General features: G+C 43.9%; 1 protein-coding gene across 2 annotated transcripts in view; it reads right to left on the reverse strand.

Annotated features, from left to right (window-relative positions):
- LOC105355693 (vacuolar protein sorting-associated protein 37D) overlaps positions 1-27,247 on the reverse strand; it is a 40,413-nt gene that overhangs the window by 7,012 nt on the left and 6,154 nt on the right. For both annotated transcript variants that reach the window (XM_020709156.2, XM_011483956.3), the window contains exons 2-3: positions 25,192-25,363; positions 9,145-9,227 (exon numbers count right to left, since the gene is read on the reverse strand). In XM_020709156.2, the coding sequence (XP_020564815.1) occupies positions 9,145-9,227; positions 25,192-25,363 (255 nt within the window). The remainder of the gene's footprint in view (positions 1-9,144; positions 9,228-25,191; positions 25,364-27,247) is intronic.

Here is a 27,247-nt window from a genome sequence, read left to right on the forward strand (position 1 = left end):
AACGATTTGAAAAAAGAAATACTCAGAAATGCAATGTTTAGCTTACTTTTCTTAATATTTGTCTTGCGTCCACAAAAACGTATAAAAAACACAGAAAGGACTTTTTTTCATCGTCATGGGTCTTAAAATCAAAAACACCTTCGCTTTTATGAGTTCAATACAGGTTTAAGCTGGAAAGCTTTCATGCTGTATTTAACTGAAGGGTCCTTATCGACACCTCTGCTTATTTTATTTTCTCTTCTAAGTACATTTTGTACTGATTATGTATGTTTTTAATCCTTGCACTGTTATTTATTGTGATTTTAGTGCATTTTCTTGTTTTGTGAAGCACTTTGAAGTACTTTGTGTACAAATTATGCTACACAAATAAACTTGCCTTTCCAAAAAGACGTCACTGCCTTCTTGTTTGTTGCAATTTTGACCTTTTTTTTCACATTAAAAAGAAAAATATTTAAATACGGAATGTTACTCATTCCATGAAAGGGTAATGCATTTATAAAAACGTAAAAAAGTAGGTAAGGTCGGGTGGTTGGCAGAACATGGCAAGAACAAAACAGACTGATGAAGACGAGCAACGAAACAAAACGGACACGGATCACGTCTACCACGCAGACGTCTATCATCTTCTAGTTTTCCTCAGCAGACGAGGTTAGCGCCCAGCCTGTTTGTGGGTCTTTGCTTTGGTAGTTTTTAAAAAATTAGCATGAAAAACACACAAAAAAAGATAAAAACAGCTACGATTCCATGTCACTCCCACAAACAAAAACGGTTGGAGAATCGGATCGTTTCTGTGGACGATGAGAAAAGCTCTTCGTTCTCCAGCCGCCGCTCACAGAGGAGGCAGCAGAAGACGAGCGCCGTCTTCAGATGGGCTTTTCTGCTTTTTACCTTCTCCAAGGGAAGAACCTGCGTGGCGGCGGCGGCGTTTGGCTTAATGAGGCTCTCTGAGCGCCGTGTCTATGTTGAGAACCTGCAGTTCCTCAGAAGAAAAACAGATCAGCTTCTGGAGCGCAAGGAAGGTAAAAGCTGGGCTGCAGTTCAATGGCACAGAAGAAAACTTCTGTTTCTCTGGGTTCTGCTTTTTGACTGAAAAGGATTTTTTTGTTTGTAAATCATGCAACAAATCAGAAAACTAGATTGTTAAAAGCAGTGGTCCCCAACATCCCAAACCGCAACCACAGAGAGACAGAAAAATGCAGAGACTAACTTCGATTATTTATGTTTTGTTTCTTCTCTAATCCTGCAGGAAGTTTTATTTTGTAAAACTACCAGATACTGTTCACCACATCCGTTTGTCTTGACGCTTCACATGACTTTAAGCAGCAGCTCGGACCGCCAAGTTTGGAGATCAATGCTTTATATAAAGTCGGATGCAGTAAAGTTAGCATCCAGTTTGATGTTTCCATCTTCATGACAAAGTCTAAGTTAAAACCAGCCACAAACATTTGACAGAGAATGAAGATTCAATCAAATAAAGTTGCTGATCTGAAGAAACTTGAAAAGGGAACATTAGGGGTGAATTAGGCAGACAGCACTTCAGAAACTTAATTAAAATAAATACACAATGAATCAGAATTAGTAAAAGAATTATGCTTGTTTGTGATTTTTTCTGTATTTTTGGGTTATAAATCCTGATATAAAACCAAAAACCGACTGTCGGTTCAAATGAGTAATTAATAAAAGAGTTAAACAGAAAATTATATTTTTTCCTATATTGTCAATGTGCTCATAATGCTGTCAGTCAGCCTTCTTCCTTTCCATCATCGTCATAAAGCCACAATCTTTTCATTTTTTCTCACTGCAGCTCAAATATCGTGCTGAGATCTTTAGAGATCGAGTTCATCCATCTGATTGCGACACGCTGCCAAACAGCTGAGGAGGCTGGGTGCCTGAAACCGGCCCGCTACCTCCCGGTCTAGGTTAACTGGGTCAGGCCAGATGGTTGGAGGCCCTTGGGTCATTTCGGTCCAGGCTTAAAGGAAAACATGTTTGTGGAGTGAACGGGCTTCACTGCTGCCTCCATCTTCCCCACAAGTGAAGGTAGATTTGGAGTTCAGGGGTAAACAAAGCGAGGCTTGAGCCACGGGGACAGTGAGTCAGTTTAAATCAAAGCAGGTCGTTTTTCGAGGGTAAACAGAGGCCGATGTTCCCTCCACTGCCAGTGGGTGAATCAAATCAGAGCAGCTGAAATGCTCTAAATCTACAGTTATATAACTGGAAACCCCAGGTCAAATAGTTTGACAAAAATGTATCAATAATAGGCCTGCACAATTAATCGCAAATTTATCGTTATCGTGATTTCAAGCTGTGCAATACCCATATCGCAAAGGTCAGCGAAAATCGCAATAAATGGTAAACCTTGAATGTGCTAAAACAATCTTATGGCAACTTGTACTATTTAATTAATTGAATAAATCCCTTTATGCATTTGGCCAATCAGATGGAGCCCTTCACGATGTTGACCAATCGGATGGCCAACAAGATGTTGCCCTCCTACTTAGACGAGGGTCATTTGGAGAATAATTGAAGGTACTTTGACTATTATTTAAATTAAACTTTTGCAGTGAAATGGAAATGTTTTTGTTGTTTTTGTTCTATCGTCATCACAATATTGATCAGTAATATCGCATATCGCAGGTTTTCCTCATATCGTGCAGCCCTAATCAATAATAAAATATATTTCCATTATTCTGTTAAAATAAATTTTGTAGGGAAATCTTAAACCCCCAAAAAACTAGCAACACGCGAAATGTGTTTTTTCAGCAGAGTCCTGGCCAGTTAAAACAACCGGAAACACTGGAGCTTCTTTCAGCTCCCAAAACTCTTCGACCACTTACCCAAACAGAGTAAAACAGAGGATTCTGTCCCAGAGAACAGCGGCTTTGTGCCGTAATACAAAACTGATATAAAAAAAAGATTCTTTTATCTGCTTCATAATCAGCTGAGTTACATTAATCCAGTAAATAGGCAAAGAATAATGGTATGTTGTAAAGCGTGTTATTTAGGCGTCGCTGGCGACACGTCTGATGCTAAAAGGTTAAAATGAGTTTTGGAGATAAACCTGTTCTCTGACCGAACAAACGTTCACAGCTCGAATACTGTCTGACAAAAATAAACTGCATCCACTGCTGCTGTCTGCTTTGAATGTTATACGGCTGCTGTTTGTCACAACCCACAAGGCTAGTAAGTTTATTTCTATTTGAGAAACATAGGAAGACAAGCTTGTCCAGATTTTACTGAACCATAATGACTGATGGGGGGGGGGGGGGGGGGGCTGTGTGTCGTAGGGTCGTTGCTGATGAAAACCATGATAATCAAGACTCCATTCAACAGAATCAATGAATCTGTGCTGCTATAGGGGCGGCTGACCAGAGACGTCCATCCACCCTGTGCTCAGATTAACCACAAAGAGGGAGTCGCTTTAAAGCTGCCCATAATAGCAATCATGTGCAGTCAAACCGTTCCGTGTTTTGGATTTACCTACGTATAATAGAAACTTAAAGGACAGTATGAAACATCTTTCTGCGGCCAAGCGTTTCCAGAGTAATCGGTCAGTAGAGCTTGAGCTGGATGTTGCCTAATCAATCAGAGAGCAGCAGATCCAATGACTAAGTCATGAAGCTATTGATTGCAGTTGGGGGAGAGCAGGGAGACGAGACGCTGGATCAATGCGAGGCAGCAGCAGCAGCAGCAGCAGCAGCAGCGGCAGCAGCAGCAGCAGCAGCAGCAGCAGCAGCGGCAGCAGCAGCAGCAGCAGCAGCAGCAGCGGCGTGGGCCTCATCTGTGAATAAACTCCATGAATATCCTGATTGGGACCAAAGGGGACACTAGGCGATCATAATGCACTCCAGACGTCTGCAGATTTGGGGGAAGTGGCGTTTTCCAGCTGTGCTTCTTGGACGTTGAATAATCAGTAAAAAATAAAGAAGAACCCCCTCCCTCTTGATTGATTTTACCAGCAGTCAAAACAATATGTTGTGTCAAGGCGCTGCTTTGGTCACTTATTTCACAGTAGAACTTGGAAAAAGATTTAATCTGAAGAGAAAAGATGAAATGAATACGGCCAACACTTGTGAATGAGCCACATTCATGCAGCTGAATGTGATTGTAGGACTGTGGGGCTTTAGCTCTTTATGTCAAACACTCACCGTCCTGATGAAGATGAATGATGCAGGGAGCGTTGCGATAACCAGCTCCTCGCTTTTTATTCCAAACAAACTTTGCTTGAGTCCACTTTCAGGGAGTTTTGTTATTGCAGCCCATAATCAGATGAGTTCAAACACAGATGACGTCCGCAGTAGCTCTCATTCAGGCTTGGAAGTTGTCTTGATCCCCCTGATTGTTGTGATGAACTGCGACCAAAACATCTAAATTCCTGTTTCTGAATGCTATTGCACACAGGATTAGAGCTTTTCTTTTCTGCAAGGTCACATCTCTGTTCCAGCTTGAAGGTCTTGAATTGTTTGAATCAACGGTGAAAGCAGCGAAGCTGCATGATAAAACACCATAATTAGGACTCCGACTTCAAAGGCTCCCAAGTTTTGATCTGGAACGCCTTCAAGACCTCAGATCTTCACGAAATCGTCGACTTCGAGTCCGTCTCCTCTGATTACACGTGCCACAGAGCAAACCGGAGTCTATTCATATGTGTGCCGTGACAGCAAAGCAAGCGATCAAATGTCACACAGTCCACAAGCCCGAGGCCCGGTCACGGTTAGAGCGTCCGAACCGCTCTACAGCAGGAGGGTGCTCCGAGCTTCAGACAAATATCTGAGAGCTGCTCTCCTCCAGCTAATAAAGACATCACTGGTTGGAAAATCTTTAGGAGAAAAGAACGTGGATATTCTGAACTGACCCCACCCCCACTGACTGTATCAGAGGACCGGACTGAGCGGCTGTGACATCATCACAGAAAATGGTTAGCAGTGATTGGTCCGAGTCGGTCTGAGGCAACGTTTCTATGGGAACCGCTCTCGCCAATCGCCGCATCTTTACCCACTTGAAAGCAGACGTGGCGGCCAGCAGGCTCCCCCTACTTTTAAATGCGGCATCCGATTGGTCAGTCAATAAATTGAATAATTAAAAAAAAAGAAAAAAAAGAAAGAAATATAACAAAAAGGAGTCTTATCAAGAAAATGTTTAAAAAAAAAGATATCAGAGCAAGTTTATGGGATTTTGGCGTCTTGGTACCACATGTACTTCCTGTTTGGAACCCCAAGAAGGGAGGGGTCAATCTGTCCAGGTCTCATATACAGTCAGTGGCCAATTCTGAAAATGAGGAGGTGAGAGTAGTAGAGAAAGTTTGGGGCATTTCTTTGTCCTCAAATGTTTTTAGCAAAGTTGGCAGTATTTTTGCTAAATCAGAAGAGTCTTGATGCTTTTATTAAATTACTTTACGTCATGTTTTGCAAAATGAAGAATGAGCAAAACGTTCGACTGTGCAAACACCAACTCAGGTCTACAGTAGTTGTCTTCGTTCAACTGAAATTCATTTGCCTTTTTAAAACAAAACATCAAGTTCTTTGAAGTAATTGAACGGAACATTAGAGAGCGATCCCTTTAATGAAAGCCTGTTAAGGATTTTACATCTAACATTTAAACTGTCGATTCAAATCTTTGTTTCTGTGTTTTCGGCGTGCGAGACCCAGTTAAAGAACCACTCTGAGGAAAATTATGTTTTTAACATATTGCGGCATTTTTCTGACAAAGGAGGACATTTATAAGAAAATGTAGCTTAAAATTGCATTTTTGAGATTTTTTTTTTACTGGAATCATTGTGAATCAGGAGCAGATGGAAAAAATCCCGTTAGAAGAAGATCATATTTGTGGGCGGGGTCACAGGCTTCCTGCTCTGCTCCATTCTGATGCATCCACTGTCAGACAAATAGATCCGTGAACGTCTTTGTTTTCCTCACCTGAGCTGGAATCTGGATCAGAACTGGACGGCTGGAACATTGCTCAACATTTTTGTTGCACCGCTAATGTTAGGTCGGGTCTGTAAGCTAACGAGAGAGTGTGTGAACAGAGAACTCTCAGCGACTGGGAGGGGAAGAGGAGGCAGGCTTACTCCATGGCAACTCAGAGGGTAATTTCTAATGAACTCCCGCTGCTCTGCAGAAGCTATGTCCTAGAAAAAAGACAAAGGTTGTTGAATTTGGCTAAAAACGGCATCATTATAACAAAAAGACGTCTAGAAACTGGATGTAAATGGATACACACACTGGATATAAATGCAGACGTACAACAAGTATTGCGTTGATCACTATTTGCCCGTTGAATTTGCTTTCCGTAGCGGGAGATACACGTATTTTTATCAGTATTTCAAACTGAGATCGTTCTATAAAACTTTGTCGGCATGAAGAGTGAGAACGCACCAAAACGTCTGCAACGAACTTCAACACGTCGGTCGTGTTGTGAGTTTGCACCGTCACCTGTAGCACAGACCTTTGATGGCAGTGCTGGGTGTTCTGCTAAGTTCTGTCTGCTGGCAGACGTTTGATGCCTTCAGGAGGAGAGAACAGCTCAGCAAAAAGCTGAGGTTTGTAGGGGAAAACAGAAAAAAATGAAGCTGACTTTAAGTCAACAACCAAACTTAATAGGTAAATATCGGTCACTGATATCACAAAAAGCCAAAGAATGAAGGATCCACACAATCACAAAGTCAACTAGAATCTCCATGGAGATGAAGATATTCTGTGGAAAATGTTGAGAGGATCAGCCTGAGAGCCCCAGAGAGCAGACCAGGAAGTTTCATCTACACAAACATGCAAAAAAAAAAAAAAAAAGACAGTTAAAAGTGTGTTTGTTTTGTTCAATGCTCCATTACAGATCCACTTTGGCAGAACCACAAGAGCTGTGCATGAGAGGTGTCCAGGTGACCCACTGTGAACCACAGGTGTTGACTTGTTCTTACATAAAGATCTGGCTTTGAGGAGAGCAGAACGAGTGAAGGGTGTTGCATAAATCAGGCCTACGGGCATTTGAAAGCCAGCGCATTGGAGATAAACATGTCAGCATGCGTCTTTTGGACTCAGCTGTGTGTCACAGTGACGACCCTCCTTTCACAACTGTGAAGGCATCAGACACTTCAGAGACGTCTGGGAACTTCAAACCAACGGGAATTTGTCTCAGAAGAAAAATCAGAATCCAGAGCAGACGGGGAGAGTTGGGTTTCCATGAGCGTGGACTATTAGCTGCATGTTGGCGGTATGTCGGCTGCATCCCAGCATGTTGGCTGCAGGTTAGTGGTATGTTGGCTGCATCCCAGCATGTCGGCTGCATCCCAGCATGTTGGCTGCATGTTAGCGGTATGTCGGCTGCATCCCAGCATGTCGGCTGCATCCCAGCATGTCGGCTGCATCCCAGCATGTTGGCTGCAGGTTAGTGGTATGTTGGCTGCATCCCAGCATGTTGGCTGCATGTTAGCGGTATGTCGGCTGCATCCCAGCATGTCGGCTGCATCCCAGCATGTTGGCTGCATGTTAGCGGTATGTCGGCTGCATCCCAGCATGTCTGCTGCATCCCAGCATGTTGGCTGCATGTTGGCTGCATGTTAGCGGTATGTCGGCTGCATCCCAGCATGTCGGCTGCATCCCAGCATGTTAGCTGCATGTCGGCTGCATCCCAGCATGTTGGATGCATGTTAGCGGTATGTCGGCTGCATCCCAGCATGTCGGCTGCATCCCAGCATGTTAGCTGCATGTTAGCGGTATGTCGGCTGCATCCCAGCATGTTGGCTGCATGTCGGCTGCATCCCAGCATGTTGGCTGAATGTTAGCGGTATGTCGGCTGCATCCCAGCATGTCGGCTGCATCCCAGCATGTCGGCTGCATCCCAGCATGTTGGCTGCAGGTTAGTGGTATGTTGGCTGCATCCCAGCATGTTGGCTGCATGTTAGCGGTATGTCGGCTGCATCCCAGCATGTCGGCTGCATCCCAGCATGTTGGCTGCATGTTAGCGGTATGTCGGCTGCATCCCAGCATGTCTGCTGCATCCCAGCATGTTGGCTGCATGTTGGCTGCATGTTAGCGGTATGTCGGCTGCATCCCAGCATGTCGGCTGCATCCCAGCATGTTAGCTGCATGTCGGCTGCATCCCAGCATGTTGGCTGCATGTTAGCGGTATGTCGGCTGCATCCCAGCATGTCGGCTGCATCCCAGCATGTTAGCTGCATGTTAGCGGTATGTCGGCTGCATCCCAGCATGTTGGCTGCATGTCGGCTGCATCCCAGCATGTTGGCTGAATGTTAGCGGTATGTCGGCTGCATCCCAGCATGTCGGCTGCATCCCAGCATGTCGGCTGCATCCCAGCATGTTGGCTGCAGGTTAGTGGTATGTTGGCTGCATCCCAGCATGTTGGCTGCATGTTAGCGGTATGTCGGCTGCATCCCAGCATGTTGGCTGCATGTTAGCGGTATGTCGGCTGCATCCCAGCATGTTGGCTGCATGCAGCATATTGGCTGCATGTTAGCGGTATTTCGGCTGCATCCCAGCATGTCGGCTGCATCCCAGCATGTTAGCTGCATGTTGGCGGTATGTCGGCTGCATCCCAGCATGTTGGCTGCATGTTAGCGGTATGTCGGCTGCATCCCAGCATGTTGGCTGCATGCAGCATATTGGCTGCATGTTAGCGGTATTTCGGCTGCATCCCAGCAGCACATTGGTTGCATATTAGCTGCATGTAAGTTGCATATTTTCAGGATGTCAACAGCATATTATCTGCACATCAGCTGCATGTTAGGGGAATGCATGCAGCATGTTGGCTGCATGTCTGTTTAATGCCTGCAGCATATTAGCTACATGTCAGATGCATGTCATCTATATTTAGGCTGCATGTTAGTAGCATGTTGATTACACGTCTGTTGGATGCCTGCTGCATGTCAGCTGTATTTTACATGCATCTTGGTTTCATGTTTGCTGCTTGTCAACTGCATGTCTGCCGAAGGTTGGTTGCATGTGGCATGTCGGTTGCATGTTAGGTGCATGTCGGTTGCCAACATGTTGTGACATCCATGCGGCATGCATATGGGCTTTAGTGAGCCAAAGCCACGGAAGTGTGTGGGTTCACTGCGTCACAACTCCCCACCACAGAGAGATAAAAACGCCGTCTGCCTCTGAAAACAAAGGAGCTTTTGTGTCGTCCTACCTCTGACTGCTCCTCAGCTCGTGCCACCTCCTCCTGCAGGAGGTTCTGCGCCGTCTGTAGGCTGTGCTTCTGTCCGCGAGCATCTGCAAGGACAGAGAAACATCATTGATGCATGTGGAGTGATGAAGATGAAGCACGACTTCACTGGAGCTGGAGGACAAAGCCAGAAACCAGGAAACTGCAGCAGAGAAAATCATATTCCAAATCGCTTAAAGGCTTCGTGGCATGTGCAGATGAGGGGGCGGAGACCTTTTGACCCTTGAAAATAAATCAAAAAGAGGAAATATGCATCTTTGAGTTAATTTGGGAGACTGGTTGCTTTTTTATCCGACCACAGATCTGAGTCTCCTTAGCGTTTTCCTGATCCACCATGAAGATTTTAACCACAAGTGCTGCATTTTACCAATACAAACACGTCCTTCATTTAAATAATTCAAGCAAATTACTTTAAACAAAAAAATTAATAAAAATCCAACATTGAAAATAACTGAACTGTAAAAACATTTGCTTTAAAGTAAGACAAAAACATACAAACAGCTAAACTAAAACAAGGTAGAAGTTAAATAGTAAAAGATAAAATCCCTGTTTGCTAAAATCAGCAAAAACAAGTAAAATATTTTATTTTTAGGTTTTATTAGATCAAACAATAACGTTGCTTCTGTGGCGTTTACTTTCTACCCAACAGTAAGTGTTCCACCGTCAAAACCTTCTGAGATGTGGAATTATGACCTAAACCTAATAAAAAATCTAAATATCATAATTGTGGTCACCCACATGCATGTACACGTTTCTGCTTCTTCTGTCCCGTCTGCACTTTTGGCTTTCAGAGAAAAGAAAAAAACACGCTTCTCTGCTGCAAATGTTCGAAAACCGTTTCTATCCAAACACAGCAGGTTGGAGCTGAACCAAGAAACCAGTCTGGAAACGCAGATGCCAGTCCAAAAAAAAAAAAAGAAAAACGGTCCCCCGCCGGACGGCGGCTGACCTTTTTCAATGAACGGCAATGAACAGGGAAACGCTGTATTTATAAACACAATTTAATTTGTTCTTAAAAAATATCTACTGCAAGTAAAATCAATAAAATATTAGCATAGAGATCATTTTTCATTCATTGCCTCCACATTTTCATAAACTCACCAAAAGTTGCACACATCTATTAGTAGTACCGGGTGAAAATACATTTTTGGGAGGCACGTTTTAAAATTATTAAGGACCTACAGGTTGGCAGCTATTTATTTGGCAAAAGTGTGAAATTTGGCAATTTTCACATTTCCCCACAATATGAGAAAAGAAAACTTTTTTTTGAGTGATCTTACGAAAGTTTTTACACTGTTAGGTCACATACTTTATTTATTTTTATAACATTCATTTTTATATAGTCCGTTTTGTGAATTTATGACTGAGGCTCTCCTGAAACTGTAAAATAAACCGTAAAGTTTATCAGCTGACGTTACGCTAAATAAACAGGGTTTTTGTGTGATCTGTAAAAAGTTTGATTTTCTTTAAGATCTGTTTGTTGAAACGAAACAATAAAAGATTTAAAGTACATCTTATTTTATGCTGCACAAGTGTTTTGGATTAGATTAACAGCAGTAATTAGCAAAAGAAGGATGACTCACCAAAGCAGACTCAATGTATTTAACAGAAGAAGCATTTTTAACTAATGTTCATTTTCAAAGACAAAGTGTTTGTCCAAAGTAAAAAAAAAAAATCCTCATGAAAAAAATACTATTTTCTCTTTATATTTCAACATTCATTGATGAAAATCAAACAATAGTTCGAATTCAAATCTTAATCGTAATAAATATGTAACTGCCGGCTGGACGCAGTCGGAGCTCAGCCTTTTTTCTGCTGCAGCCATTTAAAACACGCTGGTCGCTACACCAACATGTATAAATACAAAATCCTGCTTTATTTTATTTTTGTGGCGTTGCTGCTCCTTCTGTGTGTTACTCAAAGAAAAACGGGCCTGAATGGTTAAAAACAGCAGAATCCCATTTGAACAGAACCGATATAAAGTCCAAAGTCTGTGTCTGTCTTCAAGCACCGCCAATATGAGACAGAGACACCTGATTGGTTGGAATCTAAACCAATCAGCAGCTGTTTGATTACAGCTTTGTCACGCTAAACTGAAACTTATAAATGCAAAATCAAAGATAGGAAAAAAGCGAGACACACAACGCATGCAAAAACTTTGCTTTGCAAACGCAAAAGATTTTTGAAAGCAAAAAAAAAAAAAAAAAAAAAGAAAATTTTGAAAGCAAAAAAAAAATTGAAGGCAAAAAAAAAATTTGGAAAAAAAACTTTTGAATGCAAAATTTAAATTTTGAAAGCAAAAAATTTGAAAGCAAAAAAAAATTGAAAGAATTTTTTTTTTGAAAGCAAATATTCAATATTTTCATTTGCAACTTAGAAAGTTTTGTTTACAACGTGGAGGCATAAATGTCTCTCCATAAGCCAGGAGCTGAAACGTGGAAGCAGCTCCAGCAGTCCCAGCGTGTCTTCACCTCCCGCTGGTCACGGGCAGGAATCCTCCAGAACGGGCCCGACCCGTGTGACCGCACAGTGTGTCCAGACCCCGCCAGAGACTATGTGACAGCCACGCCACTCCCGACATGTCAAATCGCGTTCAGCAGAGACGGCGGTGCAAAGAAAGGTCAGAGTAATGAGGCTAATAACCATGAGCCCTGCAGGGACATTTCCAGCCCGCCCATCAAAGCCAATACGTGCAGGGGGGGCAGGGTTCCACGTGTGGTTGTTTTTCCAAACATCATGTCCTCAAATCATCCACTCACGTCTTCGCAAGAGTTGACCAAAAAACGGTTTGTAGTCTGGAAGGCGCTACCTTCAGCCTCTTGCATTAATAATCTTTCACGGCAGCCCGCGAAGAGAACATCTGAGCCCGCCATGATACGAAGCAGCCATGCATTCAGGAGCAGCCCTGTTCTTGACCCAACGCTGCACGTGCTGGGGGGAGGGGCCGCAGCGAGAGGTGATGAGCGCACAAGCAGTCGGACAGCAGCTGGGTGCGACCTACATTTGGGGCGGTGGCGGGGAAAGGGGAGCCCCCCGAGGCCACAGGAGGACGGCGTTGGAGCCACACGTTTGTCTGGAGAGGAGGCCATGAATTTCAGACATCCTGAAGTCTGAATTGGATTCGAAGCCGATGTCTGAAGTCTCTTTGGGTTCCCAATAATTTGGTTTTAAACATCTCGTTACTAAATTGGGTTCGGGTCAGGAGGAGGGCACCTCCAGTAGTTATGCTTAGGCCTCCATCTCAGCAGCTCCTTCAGGAAAACTGGGATGTTTTCCGGCCAATGAAGAAGAGTTTTTGTTAAACCCCTAAACGGTCGATGAGGAATCCGCCAAACTCCATCTGGATCTCTGAACTTTTAGTCCGTCTCTTGGGTCAAAGGTAAGGAACTGAAGTTTACTGGTAAATTTAAAGCGTTTCCTTCCATCTTTACCACAGCAGACCGGTATAAAAAAAATCCAACTCCCAGACGAGAATCCTCAACAACAATCCTACAAGGAAGACTAACATTTGAGATTGAAGCCTAAGATCAGACTTGGTTTGAAAGCACACGAATTTCAAACATTCAACAACCCATTCCCCGTAACCCCTGTGCTATCCTAGGCGCTTTAACATTGGGAGTTGGGTCATCTAGACCCACTAGACAGTGCTCTGAACCTTTTTTCTTCAATGATTTGTGATCTTCACTGGTGTCCATAGATTACATGAAATCTTTCCACCTTTATCCACCTTTGTCATGGTAGGGAGAACACGTCAATGGAAGGGTGGGGTCATCTAAGATAGCACAAGGGTTAAAGCTTTAGTCACAGCTGTCCTTATGGGTCGATATTTGTCGTCTGTGGGCAAAAAAATGGGCAATCCTGCACAAAATATCACCATTGAAGACCTTTCTGTGAACCCATAGGGTAAAAATGTTCACTTACGATGGTCTCTACCGGGGACAGGTCGTAGTGAAGACTTCTACAACACATAGGTGAAATGCAGGCGTGTCACCTGGAGACCAAATCCTGACTGGATAAGTGTGTACTTCTTGTGTGCACCCCGATAGACCGTTAGAAATGAGGAGATTGGACAATCAGGGTAAGATTTGTGTGGACATCCTTCGGGCACTTGCATATCACGTGCGTGGGCTAATGTAAGTGGTCACAAATGACTAGGGACTAGAGCGAGGCGTAAGGACACTGTACCACAGCATCGCCTGTACGTCATAAATGCGAGCAACTTCCGTTATCCATCTACCACATGCACGACAACGGTATATTCCGGTATATAACGGTATATATATATATATGAGCCTCAAGGCAACTGTAGACGCCCCATACAGCTGTATTTATAACTTTTACTTTTTTTCACATCAACATGTAAAACATCTCAATGAACGATTTAAGGCCCGTACACACCGGGACGAATATTCGCCAGGCGTTATTCGCCAGCGTTTTTCGCCACGTTTTTTGTGTTCACACCCAGGCGATTTTCGCTGACGATGAGCCGAGCGAACATGCAATTTCATTCCCTGACATTAGATGGCGCTTAATGTAAAACAGAAATATTCCTGTACACAAGGGGGCGCTGCGCAACTTTACGCTTCTTAAAGTCGCTTTTCACTCAGAAGAAGAGAGCAAGTATTTACGCGCTTGTCAGAATCAAACAAAGAAAACATGAATATTTCAAGCATCAGTAGCTCCAACTGGTGCTTGGTTCGGGGATATTTTAGAATGTGCGTCATTATTTCTTCGCGGCAGTGTAGACGCTACTTGGCGTCTATCTTCTTCGCTGGTATGTGTGCTCAGCAAGGCAGTTTTGTGTTTGAGCGCCCCCAAGTTGTGTTTTACTGTAACTTCAGAAGCTCCAGACACGTGAGCAAAAGCGCCATTCTCATTGGTCGAGTAGATTTCGACGCGATGCGTCGAAAAAAAAAAACGAACCCGAGGCGTTTTTTTTTTTGACGCTTTAACGCGTGGCGTTTTTTCGCGTCGGTGTGCACACTCTCGTTGGTGCCCTTTGTTTAGTCACGAGGCGTTAAACGTCGGCGAAAATCGCCGGCGAAATTCGTCCCGGTGTGAACAGGCCTTTAGTGTCACAAAAACTTTCTCCAGGCTGCAGCATCATCCTGTTTTGTTTATCCCCGTCTTTCTGTTAGATGCTTCCATCAGAAAATGAGTGAACTGAACCGAGCAGACCTTCAAATCTGAAGGAACTGGTTTGATAAAGTAATTAATAATGATAGTAAGTAATGACACCACCTTTACAGCAGCCATCAACTGCAAACCTCCTGTTTTTTACTGGCGTGTGAGAGGACGCCAATTCTCCGAAATGCCATCCATCCGATTTCTATACCCGCTTTTTTTCCCCCCATTTGGAGCCGGGGGATTTCCTGACGTGATTTTTGGAAATGAACCGCGTCCACGCAGCTCTGAAGATGTGAGGACCGCCGCATTGAACTCCAGGCGGGAAGAAAACGGTTTCGTCTTCATCCGTTTCAGAATCCTCAGACTCGGCGGACCTACACTGGAAATCCCCACATTGGCCTACTTTACATTAAAGTTTAAAGCTGACTTTGATACCATTTAGGTGAGCCTTTCTTTATTAATGGCTGCTAATAAATGAATTATAAGTTTCTGACTTGAATCTTAATGGTTTTCCTGATGATCACAGTTCAGAAAATCTCAGAAATGCAGAGCGTTTGTTTACCGCTGAGCACAACTCCAAGTTCATATTTTTGTTTCTGGAAAAAATTGAGCCGTTTTTTCTTATGGAGCCTCGAACCCTGGAGAAATTATGTGCCCCGGGTGTTTTCGAAAAGCTAAAACCCCCCAAAAAAAGCAAAAAATAAATCTGTTGCTGTGTTTGCGCCAGCGTTGCCAGATAGAGTCACTGGTTTCCAGCCGAAAAGTCATCTGAAAACCGCCAGACCCAGCCAAAAACTGCCCAACACAGCTTTTGTTGATGTTTTTTTTCGTACTGGACTGATAAAATAAAAAAATTTTCTAAATAAAAGATAGTTCTGACTAATAATAAAATGTGTACAATACTGAATATTTCTTCAGCGGGCCGCCTTCTTTCAATCATTTGCTTAACCCGCTCTATCCCCGCTATAACCTGCGTCCGGCTCTTTCATCCGTGTGCTGTGCCCTGACTATCGTGTCATCCTGCTATGACCGTATTTAGCGCTCTCTGTGTAGGACACACTGAGGAGCGCGGGGGAAACAACTCTCAGCTTCAGAGGATGTGAACAGGAAGAGAGGAAAAGCAGGTAAAGACGCGGAGGAGGGGCTTTGGCTTCAAACTAGGGCTGCACGATATGAGGAAAACTTGCGATATGCGATATTAGTGATCAATATTGCGATAACGATAAATTTGCGGTAAATAAACAAATAGAAAAATAAACAAAAACATCATTCCCATTTCATTGCAACAGTTTAAAAATTATACTCCAAATGACCCTCATCGACATGGGGGACAAACGTCAGGGTGGCTAACCCTGGTCCTCAAGAGCCTCAACCATGTCTGTTTTCCAATTCTCCCTAGACTGCTCGATAATGATAACCAAAATCAGGTGTGTTCAGTCAATCAGGATGTGAAATCACTTGAGTCAGCCAATCAACAGCAAGCTGGTTAAGGAGAGCTGGAAAACAGGCAGGGTTGAGGCTCTTCGGGACCAGGGTTAACATAATAGGCCTCCATCTGATTGGTCAACAATGGGAAGGCGTCCATCTGATTGGTCAAAGCATAAAGGGATTTATTTGATTCGTTAAATGCTTCAAGCTGCTACAAGATTGTTTTAACACATTTTGGGTTTGCGATTTATTGCGATATTCGCCGTCTTTTGTGATATGCATATTGCAGAGCTGGATATTGCGATAACGATAAATTTGCGGTATATTGTGCAGGCCTACTTCAAACTCTGTCAGACTCAGAGAGATGCAAACACGGGCGTCAGATTGAGACGCAGCTTTCCCTGCAGGAGTTGAAGCAGAGACTTTCCCTGGGATGATTTTATGAACTCAAATATGGAAACGTGATTACCAAGTAGAACTTTCCAAAATAATAATCCTGATCTCTCCACATTCTCAGTGTCTACCATGCATTGATAAACACATCGCAACATGCAGCGATCAGACCAGAACCAGTAGCTCCTCCCACACGCGGCCGCAGTATCATCCTTTAAAGAATATAATGTGCATTTGCAGCGACGTATGCTTCAGATGATGTCCGATTGGCCAATCTACATGTCAATCAAGTCTGGTACTTCTCAGTGAGGATTTTGATTGGCTTTTGGATCTTCAAGAAGTACATTTATTTTTATCTTTTCTGGCCCGTGATCTACACTCATGTCATTGAAGATCGACGTAATGAGCACCTTTGAATAATATATACATGCATAATATATATAATGATGTCAAAACGGGTTGTGGCTCCGGGTGCTTTCTTTTTTATTAGGGGCGGTCCCAAATGGCTCTTTGAGTAAAAAAGGTTGCCGACGCCTGGTTTGGAGGAAAAAGAAGGCTGAGTTGCATCCAAAGACTTGAATGTAAACTTCACAGATGCTGACATTTTCGTCAGGCTTTAACATCCTCTGCAGCACAAACGGCGTCTTCGCTTTGGGGTTTGCAGACATGCTGTGACTTATCTGTTGCCTTTTTGTAATCAATCTCTTCCTAAAACATTCAAACTAGGAAAAAATAGTAACTCTTTACTTCACATTTTTTGTTGTTAACATGAGAAACGTGTCTTTCAGAAACCTGCTGCTCTTAGTTGAGGACAGCATTCAGAATATTCTAAGAATTTTGAAAATAATACATTTCTACAGTTTCCATGGTAACCGCTGCATGTTTGACCCTTTAGCTAATGAAAGCGGAGTAGATCGTTTTCAAAGAAGACGATCTGTCGTGTGCATCAAATGTTTGCGTACGGCAGTTTTAATGCGGAGTGAACGTGAGGCGACACGGCGCCGCCTCCAGCCGAGTCGCCTCCCGCATGCCAAGAAGAGGAGAAGTTTCTCTGGAAAAAAAAAAAGAAAAAACGGCTCCTCCAGCTTGATTTTACTCTCCTTTGCAGAATTACAACAAGGGATTTATCAAAGTTTGTGGATAAAAACCAGCAAAAGAGCTTAAACTGATGCTTATCTTAGCTTTATTTGCAACTCAAATGTGTGTGTGTGTGTGTGTGTATATACTCTATATATTCACAGAGATGTATATAATATTTAGGCTGCTGCATTGTATGGCCCACAGGCGCTACACGCCCTGACTTTGACCCGTGCTCACTGGCGGAGCGGCTGCGACACGCCACTCACTATCCCCTTCTGCCCCCGCCACCCTGGTCAGAGCTGCACATGACAAACTCATGGGGGAAGGAAGAAAAAAAAAGATCAAATGGCATCTTTTTCTGTTGGTTTTGTCTCCGTAGCAACCATTGCATTTTTCGGTTTCCTGGTGGTGACGAATAGTTTTTGTTTTTTTTTTACTTTTAGAAGAATCGGCAAAAGTAAAAATTTGGATTTCCATGGCAACAAAGGTTTTTGGTTAACCACGCCCACATGTCCATAGATTCATGGGATCCATGTGTTAAACTTTCCTAATAAAAAATGTGTGAGCAACAGGAGAGCGCCACTTTTGTGGGCTCCAACATTTAAACCCAACTTTTTTTTTTTTCCTCAAGCAGGTCCCCAAATGATGAGGCATTAACTCATTAAGGTGAGTTTAAATCTATAGAAGGTAATAAACAGGGCTGGGTTTCATTAGTGATTTCCAGAATTGATTCGATTCACCAAAGTTTTTTTGATTCTTTTGATCCACTCGATTCAATTCAATTTAAAATGTACACAGTTTACACATTTATACATATCTGTCTAGAAATACATTAATAATAGCCAATGAGATTGTTTACACCATACATGATTCCTCATACGGAGAAGCTCCAACCAAAATGTTCAGATCATGATGTTCTGACTCTCTTGGAGGGCGTTTCAGTTTGGCCACTAGGTGGAGCTGGCGCTATAGTGTTACACTTCATTCCAGAAGATTAAAACAAATGTTTTAAAAAAATGTTTCCGTGAAAGAGTTTGTAAAATTCCTGCCTGTAAGTAAATAAAGCTGTTTAATAAAGTCAGCAATGCATGTTTGGGTCGAACGATGGTTATATTAGAAATTCCGTTATACGTTAGCAGCTAGCGGACTTTGTCTTTTTTATGTTTGCATGGGCGTTATGAGTCATCGACTTACCTCAAAATCTATTTTCAACAGGTACTAGGAATGCGAAGTGTTTCCCAAATTTGGTTTATTTTGGAGTATGGGCTCAAATTTGTGCTTAAATGTGGTGTAAGAAAGAAAAATTGGGAAGAAGAAAAAAACTCTGGTCCCTGCAGCTCAGGACTGCAGCGGGACAGAATATTACAATAAATTGAGGAAATATAAGTGAAAATGTTGAAATCCACAGCAGCAACAATAAGAAATCATCAAATATTTTCTAGGAAATGTGCACAAAATGCAAACACTTGAATGGAATTTTGTTGGGAACAGTCAGCATGTTTGTGTGATCGTCCATGTATGACACGAAGCAGCTTATAAGTGGCAGAAACTCTCCAGAATGAAGAACTGCTAACGCCTCGGGTGTATCACCAGCACGGCCTGCAGACCGACATTTTAATGAATAATCAACAGCTAACTCCAAGTCTACAGCTCGCTGACTTAAGAGGACTTCAAAAAGACAGAAAAGTTGTTTTTCCTCCCTCAAGCTAAACGTGGCGTGACACATCTCCATCAAAGACCAGAACCCTGAACTCGTCTCACATCACACTTTGGGGGGAGTGACAGCTCCGCGTCATTAGAAGGTTTTTAGAGCCACTGCAGTATAATCAGATCAACTGTCCCACGCCGGCGCTTCTCATGCCCGCAGATGTTCAGCACCGCTTCCACAGTCAGCATTCAAAGCTCTCCCAGTGATTGGAGACGAAGTGGAGTCTAAACATGCATCGTGTTCTCACCAGACTGCTGCTGGGGGAAACGCTGATGGATGTGACAGTTCTGCTGAATGCAAGGGGATGGGGGGGCAGCCGCAACGTCTCTGCAAACAGCTGATGTGGACTCCTGCCAACGCCGCCGGAGTCCCTCTGTGTGAGCCGAGATCATGTCGGAAAAGTTCACCTCTGTCCCAAACCGGAGAGGCGGAGGGAAATGGTTCAACCGGATCAGCTGTGCAGTTTCAGGCGCCGCCGTTTTCACGCTGGTATTGGACCAATTCTTAGGAAAGACCTCCCTGCTCCTCCTGGTCAACCTTAAAACTTATGTCTAGTTTAGACTTCAGGGTGATTTCCAATCGCAAGGCCACTGGAAGGGGAATCGCCATCGTCACCGCAAAATGTGACACACGCCGATGACCTCATCCGCGATTGGAATTTTATCCCAGTGGAACAGCCGAGCGCACGATTAGAAGACGCGATGGCAGAGAAAACTCAATCAGAAGATTTATGCGTTCATTTCTGATGATGCACACGTCATCAGCCATTAACCCGTACTTCTACAACACACAAGGTAAGAAAGTAAGCAGGCGTGTCGTACGACAGCATCACCCATACGTCATGAGTGAGAGTAACTTACTTTATCCTTACAAATACTTCATGGCTGTGTCCGAATTCCTTCACTACTCACGATATTTTGCACTATATAGTGCGTTCACCATGTTGCAGTGCTGTCCCAATCTACAGTTCCAAAATCCAATGCCCTGGAAATTTCCCACAAGTCTCTGCGAAAAACCAGTGAGCATCGATGCTCATTAGATAGGCGAATATAGACCACAATGCATTGCGAGGGAACATTTTTGCCAAAGAAAATGTATTTTTTTAATAAACCATCAACTTTTGTATCTTTGGAAGACAGCGGACTCATAAATAATCACTGGAAAACTCTCATATCAATTAGATTTTAACGGCGTCATATCCACCGTTTAAAAAAAAAAGAATTTTGAGCATGGTGACCGAATTGCTTTTAAATTTCAGGGCGCTACATAGTGCCGTACTTAAAGGTTTTTTAGTCGTTAGGGATTACGGTGGGAATTTGGACAGAGCCCATGATACGCTTACCCAAGGCAGGACAATGGTACATTCCATTTTAAACCATGTCCTTTGAGGCGGCAGCACAAGAGTCAAGGGAACTGGAAGACACACCTGCACTACCTTTCGGATGCGGCCGGTCCTCTCCACGACCCTCCACGGACCCGGACGCACAAAAACATACAGGTCCACCCCCCATTACGGGTTCCTATGACTAAGGCTTTAAGAAGCTTGGCGCCTGCTGATTCTCTGCAGGTTTGAGCTGCAGAGTCAAGTGCAACACAAAGCAGCAGAAGCTGGAGAACAGACGACTGCATGTGTTTGTGGTCTAAAGAGAGAGCTAATGTACAGAATGACAACAGGAAGAAACCCCGACGAGAACTCAGCAATGCTCCAACAAACATGCCTTCAGAAACCCAATCACCATACGGACAGCAGTGGGTCACTCTTTAGGCCGTTTGAATGACATCGACATCGATGCAGCCTCATGCACGCACCTCTATGTTTACTATAGAAGTCATAGGGCTGCTTAGTTGTGTTCACACGTGTAAGGGAGTCGTGCAGAGGAAATGAAGGGAAAGCCCCCACAGTGATGACAAGTCCAGTGTGCACGTCTGTGTGCATTTCCTACAACCAGAGAGGTAGAAGGTCCTGCAGGAAACAATGCGCTTCAATGCAGCATTCTTGAAATATGAGATTGGAAATTTATGGGCGTGCGCGTGTGTGCACGTGCTGCAGTCGCCTGACATGCAGAGAAATTGAACAACCTGAAGAAGAGGCAGCTGGTTCTGCAGGCTTGGACAAACGTCGCAGATAACGTTCCGTCTCAGGCCTGTTCTCCTTCAGATTTGATGCCGTTCTACCCGGAAACAGCCCGTCACTTGTTCTGAGAGCGTCTTCAGACACGCTTTCTTCTCTGCTCCTCCAAGATGTCATCTCAGAACAAGCCTGTTTGGTCTGTGGTGGGTTTTGAAAGGAGACTTCAGATAAGAATAGCTTCCTGACAACGTTCAGAACTAGAGATCTTCTGTCATGTGCTGGCAAGTCTCTCTTCACTTGGATGTCCAGGCATGTTTCAGAACATGCCAGCAAAGACATTAGACATGACAGGGGGCTTCGGCTTCACGTCTATGGATTTCCACGTTTAACGCCCGACCTGCTGGCGACACTGTCTGCTGTCAGAGGTTGCTGAATATCAATGAGGCTCTCAGACGGAGCAGCAGCTGGAAGTAACACAAACATGAAGATACCATCGCTGGCTTTTAATGACTGCAATTCTTTCCACCCCGAAAGCTGCTAATGCGCCCAACAGCTACGAGGGAAGAAATTCTGGCCGAACAATCCGCTGCCGTTTACACACAAATAGGTCATGCTATCACAAATGGGGCCTTGCAGGACTTGGATGCAGCGGAGAAATGAAAATCAGCCAGCGGGTTAGCACTGCAACCTGACCCTGCAGCACGTCTCTGTTCACTGCAATGACACAAAGCATGCGATAACAGCCTCACAGCTTCTTTAAAACGCTGCCAGGGGGAAAGCAACATGTTCAAATCTGGACTCCGCCTTTTCCTCTTGAAATTTCTGCTGCGTTTGCATGCAGAGTTTTTCCACCGTGTTAAGCCAGGGTCAGCTCAGAGTGAGTGTTGGCTCTGAAACCCAATCGCTGCAGAGGATCTCCTCGCAGCTCATCTGAGTCCTCAAGTCACATTTTATCCCACGTTAGTGTCTCACCAGCTTCTATGGACAACCATTCATCAGACAGCTTTATGGCGCGAACACACAAGAAACCTGGCATATGGTTTTAGCTTAAGGCCATCATGTGTTCTCACTGCCGGAACAGCTGACACTAGAAATGTTCTAAGCGACCAACACAGGTAAATCAGACACAGACCATCACGAATCATACGGCACAATCAACCGGGCATCACCGCCCACTAGAGCTGCAACCAGAAACCGAATAGCGCACTGAAATTGCGATCTGTTCCGCAATGATTGCGTATGAATATTTAAGACGTCCGACATCGTCGATTCACGATCTTTATGAGTACAGTAGAGTAGGGCTGCACGATGTGAGGACAACTTGTGACGTGCGATGCAAGTGATTAATATTGTGATGACGATGTAACTCGCGATACATGAACGAACAGCAAAACGGATGCCAATCATCTACAAAAGAGGCGAACACCTGACATTAAAAGGGCTCCATCCGATTGGTCAAATGCATAAATGGATTTGTTTGATTCGTTAAATACTTCAAGTTGCCATGAGATTGTTTAAGCACATTTAAGGTAACCATTTATCGCATTTTTTGCCGTATTCTGCGATATGCATATTGGACGGCTTGGTATCGCAACAACTATCTTCTCTTCCACTTTCGGCTTCTCCCATCAGGGGTCGCCACAGCGAACAAGTCGCATGGTAAATTTGGCAATGTTTTACGCCGGATGCCCTTCCTGACGCAACCTTCTCAAACCGGGCTTGGAACCGGCAGAGGTAGAGAAGGGAACAGGGAGCAGCCCGGAGTCGAACCCGGGTTTCACGGACGGAAGGCGCCGCAAACCAGCACGAGCTTACAACAACTATACATTTGCGATTTATTGTGCAGGCCTCCAGTAATTTTCCTTTAAAATCTTCACCTGACTGTTGATTTTATTACCTATTATGACTGATTACATTTAATAAACGTTAAAAATGTGTTTATGTTTGAAGATTGATATAAGAATGACTTTCTATTTTATGTTTTTTTTGTGACTTATTTTTGAGAAAACAAAGCAATACGAACTTCTCTGGCATTGATGCTTTAAATAGCATCAGCGTTGTACCAGATATATCGGAAGAATGTGATGTGAAGATCTGAACGGCTCCAAAGACGGAGCCTCAAAAGGATCAAACAGACCAGCTCATGCTGGTTTTCTCCCCTCAAGTCCATGAAAGCTCATCAGAAACCCGCACTCTTGTGAGCGGACGTATTTTTAGTTACATCTTGAAAGAATTTGCATCTTTCTTTGATCTTTTGCCGCTTCTATTTAATGAGTCTTGATGTAATCTGTGTGGTGTCAAAATCACTGGATTGGTGCCCCCACCACCACCACCCCCACCACCACAAAGTGCTTCAGAAAGCTGGATGTGGACCAAGAATGTTGCACTTTCCTGTTAAAACTGCTTTTCAGTATACAGTATTTGACCAAGCAATTTACAGCAGAGCTTCAGGCCCGTTGTGGGGGGTGGAAGTACCCCCCCCCTCACAGAGGGGCGGCTGGTCCGACAGCACCACAGGGGGCTGATTGCAAAGTCTTATTCCCGGCAGTCCCAGGCCCTGCTAATGCCGATACACTAGGAGGCGGAGCTTAATCCTGATTGGAGGTTAGATCCATCAGTGCCAGGCCAGGACTAACGTCAACAAAGCCGGGGGTGGAGCCTAATCCAAATTAAAGGTGGTATCTTTCAGTGCCAGGCCCAGCTAATTTTCATCCAGTAGACGGCGGAGTTTAAGGCTCAGCTAAGGCCAATACAGTAGGAGGCAGAGTTTTATGCTAATCAAAGATAAGATCCGTCAGTACCAGACCTGGCTAACGTCAATACAGTACAAAGCATAGCTTAATCCTAATTGGAGCTGAGATCTGTCAGTAGTGGACCCAGTTAATTTCAATGTAGTAGGAGGCGGAGCTTAAGGCCAAGCTAATCTCGTTACAGTAGGAGGTGGAGCCTTATTCTTATTGGGGACGAGATTCGTCAGCACCAGGCCTGGCTAATGTCGACACAGTAGGAGGAGGAGCTTAATCCTGATTGGAGGTGGGATTGGTCACGTCTCACATTATCCTACTCAAGCCTGGGCTGGTGCTTTGGCATGGCTCTGCAAGGCAGGGGGCAGTGGGCCAGTGTCAGGAGACAACCCCAAAGACGTCATGACAACCAAAAAATAAATAACTCTTTTTTTATAAACAGATGGAGTCTGGCTCCGCCCAGCAACACTTCTCTTAAAAGCCCTAAAAGTAAAAGAAGAAACAGATGCCAGCAACATTTGTAAGAAACTGATGTGAAGGTTTTCTTGGAACGGGATCAGCCTCAGTTCCCAAACCCGCCGAACAGACTGACGCATCCAGCGTGGTCTCTGCGTGCTCCAATCCACCGCCTCATGACCACTGTCCCGACCAAAACTCCACACTCCTCTCCCCTCGCCTCCCAAACGAGGATCAGATGTTTTGCCGAGGAAGGATGGACCCCCGCCCTTCCTGCTCTGCTGGGGAGGTGGGACAGCGTGTGCGTGCTGCGCGCGCATTGACAGGAAGCTTAAAATTCCTCGCAGCTTCCATCAGCGGTCTGCAGCTGAGGCACAAACCTGCCAAAAGTTTGCCATTAAACGGCAGAAGACAGGGAAACGAAAGCAGGAGTCTGGCTTATTTAGTTACCACATTTCTGAAAGCTCGCTCAGAAGTTCTGAATCAAAGCCCGGGAGGCGTCCCTGCCGTTGCCCCGACACCCTCATCAAAAGCACAACGTGCCTTCACAAAGGCCCCCTTCGCCCTGAAAATTCCTTGACAACTGCTGCAAGCTTCCTGCTGGCATTGGATATGCTCCATTTGGTTCCCATGACCAAACGGCAGTCACGCTGAGGCTTTGGCGAAGCGCTGACGGCGCTCTGATGTGAAGCTAGGGAGCGCCTCAGTGCAAGCGTCAGAGGCAGAGATGACTCAAACACAGGCTGGCTTTCTCTGTCTGAGAGTCAGGTACAGGAGAAGACAATGAGGAGAAGACAATGAGGAGCCACCGTGGACCATCACGTGTCATTTGTTTTGACCTTAAGTGGCTTGGCTGCAACCACGGTGGACTTGTGTTTGTTTTCCTTCAAACTCCTGAGAGGTTCGATGTCGAGGACTGCAGCGTACGCACATGTGGAATAATGCGAGGCTGAGTTTAATCCGGTTTAGGATTATAAACCAGAACCTCGTCATCATGAACTCACCCAGCTGACTCTGCTTCTCCCAGCACGTGGTCACCAGGTTGGACAGCTCCTTGTATTTCTCCGCCAGCTGGAGTTTGCCGTTGTTGAGGGGAGGTCGCCGGGCGAGACTCTCCTCGGCGACGCTCCGGTTGGAGGTCAGAAGCGTCTCCCTGTCCACTTGAAGTTCCTGGAACTGAAGTTGGAAAAAAATCATTTTATTTTTTCTTTTCCCTCAACATGACAAATTCAATGTGGAGAAGACCAACCTTTTTTTAAGTTATTTAGGCTAAAAATATGTATTTTTACTTTAAAGACCCATTCCAATCATCTATTCAAAGAGTTCTTAGTGGTCTTTTCATTATATTACCTTATACCGTCTCTTATTGATCTCCAATAAACGCCGGGTGCATCAGGTGCTTCTTACATTAGAGGCCAGTCTCTAATTGTGGCCGGGCTCCTGAGTTTGTTAGAAGTTCACCTCTGAGTATTGGGTGGGATTGTTGGCAGAGAGCGACCCCGCCCCCCTTCCCTTCTTTGCTGTGAGAGCTTGGGGCAGGGAGCTTGTGACCCGCCCAGCATTTTGTAACAAATACAATCTTTTTCAAACTGCTTTTATTTTTTTTGTCTGCTCCTGATTCACAACAATAGAAATACAGTAATACTCAGAAAAGACATTTTCAGCCTAATTTTCTTTATGTGTCCATCGTCATCAGAAAAATGCTACAAGATGTTAAAAACACGAGAAAAACAATTTTTATTGCAGTGGGTCTTTACAATGTGTTTTTAAATGATTCAAAGTAGAATTTGCATTAAAAATATAAAATTTTAAAACTAAAATTAAAGCATTTTTTTAATGTAAAGTTACTAAATCGTCTTAAAGAAAAGAAATATTAATTTGATCAATTATTCTTGTGTTATTAAGGAGTACACTAATTAAAATTAATAATGTGTTTTAATTTGGCACTAAATCTACAATAAGGACAAAACCTGCAATATTTGCTTTGCACTTTTATAGTGCGGCATATTTTGGTTATTGAAATTTTTTTTGCATGAATCAAAAACTAAAAGATTAAAACCTGTCCTTCACTTGACAACAACCTGAGGAATTACACTTTCACATTTTTCAACACAATTAACATTAAAAAAAGATAATATAAATTCTAATATCACCTCCGACTGAAGGGATAAACATGGTTTCACCTTGGAAAGAAAAAACAGCACAGTTTTGCTGTTTATAATGCAAACGATGGTCACAGTAAGTACTGGTTTGATGTTCTGTGACGGTGTGAGCATGTGCAATCAGCCTCTGCTGTAGAGTTTTGTGCCCATCCAGGGCAGCCGTGGTGCAGTGGTCGACCTCTGATCGGAGGATTGCGTGATCCCGCCGGGCCCACCCACATGTTGAAGTGTAAGGTTGGCGGCTGGCGTGTGAACGTGTGACTGTCAGGCGCTTTGTGCCTTCGAGGAAGGTAGAAAAGCACTTTACAAGTATTTACCATCCCGTGAAAACAAAACTTGCAAACCTATAAGAGGAAGTTACTAAGAAATGAGGCTTTTATTCAGCAAAAACCTCTCAGACACACAGAGTCTTGAGAGGAAAAGCCACGGGACGGATTACAGAGGGAAACTTGACATTGAAATGGTTCAGCTCTTTCTGTTTTTGACAACCTTTTCCTTTTACTGCCAACAAAAGACAAACTTCAACAAACAGTGAGCGTCCCAAACGTCAGGAGGTTTGCTGAAGAAAGTGTCAACGAAAAGACTAGAGATGCTCTCCTTCCACAAACTATCCCCCTTTTTTGAAAAATGACTGACCAACAAGTTTGGAGAGTAAAACAACTTTCTAGGTGTGAAGGTGAACAACAAGAAAAGAAAGAAATGAAAACCCAAAAACTAAGCTAAAAGTTTGATTTCTTGTTGATTATTTAAAATCTAATTTGGTCCAGATCACAGCAATCATTATAAACTTTATTTCATAACAGCCCATAAATGACCTGCAAGAAGGGATTATGGGTAATTATGCATTTAAAAAAAAAGATATCGTAAAAACATACAAACATTTTTAGCCTAATACTTC

Source organism: Oryzias latipes, chromosome 14, assembly GCF_002234675.1.
Source record: "Oryzias latipes chromosome 14, ASM223467v1".
Taxonomy (NCBI): Eukaryota; Metazoa; Chordata; class Actinopteri; order Beloniformes; family Adrianichthyidae; genus Oryzias; species Oryzias latipes.